This window comes from Verticillium alfalfae, genomic scaffold (assembly GCF_000150825.1).
Source record: "Verticillium alfalfae VaMs.102 supercont1.1 genomic scaffold, whole genome shotgun sequence".
NCBI classification, from domain to species: domain Eukaryota; kingdom Fungi; phylum Ascomycota; class Sordariomycetes; order Glomerellales; family Plectosphaerellaceae; genus Verticillium; species Verticillium alfalfae.
In genome coordinates, this window is record NW_003315038.1 from 61,129 (window position 1) to 64,501 (window position 3,373).

The 3,373-nt window shown below is 55.7% G+C and overlaps 2 protein-coding genes across 2 annotated transcripts in view; one reads left to right on the plus strand and one right to left on the minus strand.

Moving 5' to 3' along the window:
- Positions 1 to 1,285: 1,285 nt before the first annotated feature.
- On the minus strand, positions 1,286 to 2,116 carry VDBG_00028 (conserved hypothetical protein; the record flags this gene model as incomplete). The annotated part of the gene is made up of 1 exon (XM_003008301.1): positions 1,286 to 2,116. The coding sequence occupies one exon, from the start codon at positions 2,114 to 2,116 to the stop codon at positions 1,286 to 1,288; it is 831 nt and encodes a 276-aa protein (XP_003008347.1).
- Positions 2,117 to 2,879: 763 nt separating this feature from the next.
- Positions 2,880 to 3,373, plus strand: part of VDBG_00029 (cation efflux family protein) — a gene marked incomplete at both ends in the record, with an annotated part of 3,449 nt that continues 2,955 nt past the window's right edge. The window contains 2 exons of the mRNA XM_003008302.1: positions 2,880 to 3,165; positions 3,227 to 3,373. Coding sequence (XP_003008348.1) covers positions 3,370 to 3,373 — 4 coding nt within the window. The remainder of the gene's footprint in view (positions 3,166 to 3,226) is intronic.

Sequence of the window (3,373 nt, forward strand, 5' to 3'; positions counted from 1 at the left end):
TTCTCGTCTGTCTTTCTGCATGCACCATACACACACGATAGACACGAGGGTGAGCAGTGAGGGATGGGTAATGGGAGTTGGGGTCCGGGCTGGGCCACCCAGGTCAGGACAAGTCAGGGAGGAGCCAATAAGCGGGACCTGGGAGGCGAATGTTGAACGGCTGGGCTGGGCACAGGCTGCTTCCATTCACCATCACTGGAAAGAACTCGGTGACTAGGCCCTGGCGTCAGCTGAGTGGGTGGGGGGGTGGGCGGCGTGTGCAAGGAGGCACGCTGGTGCGGTACTTTCAGAAGGCCAGTGGTCAACGTCTTGAGACTGTGGGCGTGCCGCCTGTGGATGCCGCTGAGCACAGCGCTGGTGCATTATAAATACAGTGCATCAATTGTGGGGCAGAGGTAGTGTATCACTGAAATTTCGAATGGCAAGCGCGGCCAAACCCGCACCTTTCGATCGGGATGGAGGTACCTTGGCTGCCCCTTGAGGCACCTGTCAGCCGGGCCGCTGGTAGTAGTGATATGGTGGGAGACGCAGTAAGCAATCTAGAGGGGCACAAGCACCCAAGCATGCCAAGGCTGCTGCTAAGGGGGGGATGGATGCCTGTGCTGTTGTCACGGCTTCGGCTGCCTTGTCCTTGTCGCCATCGGCGGCTCGATCCAATGATCTGAGTTGATCGACCATCAAGGTGAGTGAGCTATAAGTGAACTGTGTCAAGTCTCATTTAGGGCACCTTCCGGGTTCCTACTACTAGTTGTTTACGCTGCCTATTTGCAATGCGAATTTCATCATTCGAACGCAAGACTCTACCCCTGCGCATCATCGCGGCTTCCATTCTTCAGATGCGTTCGGCAAGTGCTGTGTCTTGGCCGACAGGGTCGCCGAATTTCACAGGTCGATAGACTTGAGCCCGACACAACAACACAGACGCGTCCATCACCTATCGACTGTGACCACTGTTTGTTGTCATTGCCGCTGCCGCTGTTTCTGCCGCCCGAGGACATTTTCATCCTCGTTCATCCAGCGGCTTTGTTGCCGATTGGTACTCGCGCCGCCCATTTGCCGCTCTGAACGCTCACAGCGCTTACGAGGTCCAGCCACATCGTCAGGGGCGGCGTCAGGCCAAGTAAAGATCCCGCCCTCTGGGACCAACTGCCATGTTGCGCGGTCTGGCCTCATTCCAAGTGTCGCGTTGTGCACAATGTTCGTTTAGATTTCCATGGTAGGCTTTCAGTATCCGCCGAGTTCTACATCCTGACGCCCCTTCCATCTCCTTGGTTCGGATTCATGCTCAATCGCCACTTATCTTTGCATGTCGGAAATATTTCATGCCCACCCAAGCCACAACCACCCAAACCCATGCCATTATACATGTCAATATGATGAGTGCTGGGTAGTACCCCACGATGGGTAACGTAGGATCATCTTCCAGCTCGGGAGGCGCGTAAGGTGTTGTGCCCACATCCCATGCCCAGCTCCAGACGCCCAGGCATGATCCCATACCTACCACGAAGACAACCCACGTCACGGCCAGCACTACCCAGCCCCACCACTCCGTATCGGTGTAGTCCCAGTCCGAGCCGGCGGCTGGTACGGGCGTACTCGCCATGCCGCTGTACGCCAGAGGAGACCTTCTCCGGAGTGGTTGCTCACCCGCTCGACTTCCAAAGTACGAATCTGAACCAGATGAAAGTGAGGGGTCTGACTCAGGTCGCGACGTTGCCAGGCCGCGGTTCGACATGTGTGGGAGATCATCCTCATCTGTCGTCGAGTTGGTGGAGCGAGTGGGGCTGGCAACGCTCAGCTCGCCTTCGGGAGCTTGAGGGGACCTCAGTGATGGCTTTGGGATATGAGGCTCGCTTGTCTTGTTGGTGGTGACTTCACTCAAGCTGTATGGTAGCATGGCGGCGTCTGTTACCCTGAGTCCCAAAGCAGAATGCTCAGACGTCGAATCAGCCGCTGGCTTTGCCTCCTCCGGCCTGCGACTGGTAGCGTGACCAATATCAATCGTGAGTTGCTTCGCGTCGCGACGCTCTCTTTGTGCCCCTCTGCCGAGCAAAGCAACCTTTCTAAGGGAACCAGTTCGGCGACGTGATTTTTGCTGCTGCACAATAGTGCCCATGGCGCGAGGTGAGGAGGAGTTTGAGGCGACGCTTTCGCCGTCTCCTTCATGCCTCGTCCTGGCATCCGACGCTGTTGGTTTCATGAACGATAACTTGGAAAAAAGACTAGCTCCAGAGCCGGAACGTCGGTGGGAGCTGGCAACGAGTGAATGTCCTGGATCCTTGCGATGAGCGGACGTTGGGTGGTTCTCAAGCCCCTTTGCCGAGCCTGGCCTAGACTCTTCGCCATCGATGGGACGCTCCATATATGTGAACCAAACCGGAAGGGTTGACGCTTCGTGAGGCTTGCTGATGTTGAAGGAAACAGATTGGGTTGTCTTATCAGTAAGTCGGCATAAGTGACCAAGTAGTATTGACGTGAATTTGGTGTCCCCAAGACGCAAACCGGCCAAAGCCAAACGCGGTTATCTTGACGTCGCTGACTAAGCTGCCGATCGAGAACGGGCAACGTATCCAGTGTGGCTAGAGTCAAGCTCATGAACGGGAGTAGTGAGAGAGTAAATCGCTATGCCCTCTGTTTTCGATTGTCGAGCAGCGTGTTTTGAACGCATGCAAGGCAAGGCAAAGATTCCTGCGGATGACAACGTGCTTTGCTATCGATGTCGAAATTGCCCGATGCAACCATACAAATCAACGACCCCTGTGCAAGTTGACAGCCACACTCCCACTTGCCTGTTTGGATCTTAGCATGGAACATGGGCGCATTGTCAGAACAGCCAGATAGCCGATGACAAGAACCTCTCGCATCTCTCCATCCAAGTCACAAAAACAAGTCTCATGCGCTGCTGTGACCTCAATTCGAGCGCATGCTTGGGCTACGACACCGGTGCCCCCTGACTGGCAAGCCTATGCAACCGCGTGGTGAATAGAAGACCTAGGGCGGCTTTTCTACCATCTGCTCTGTATCGCCGCCTTCACCTCGCGTTCCTCCACTCCCCCTCCTCCAGCCATGGCCGACATGGACCAATCTGTCGACGACAGGCCATCGACAGCTGCCAGCCCGTTCAATTTCCAGACACAAACTATTTCGACTTCACCTGTCAAGTCGGTGAGCAACACGTGACGCGTATCTTAACCAGAAGTGACACGATGCTGACGACAGCAACCAGAACATCGGACAGCGTCGCGGGCATCGCTACAAACACAGCTCCATCTCGACCCAGCATCAGATTTTCAAGGAGCCACCGCAACGGCCACCTCCCGTTCTGCCCGCTTCGCTCCCATACCGACACTGAAAGACGCTCGCGAGCGCATGA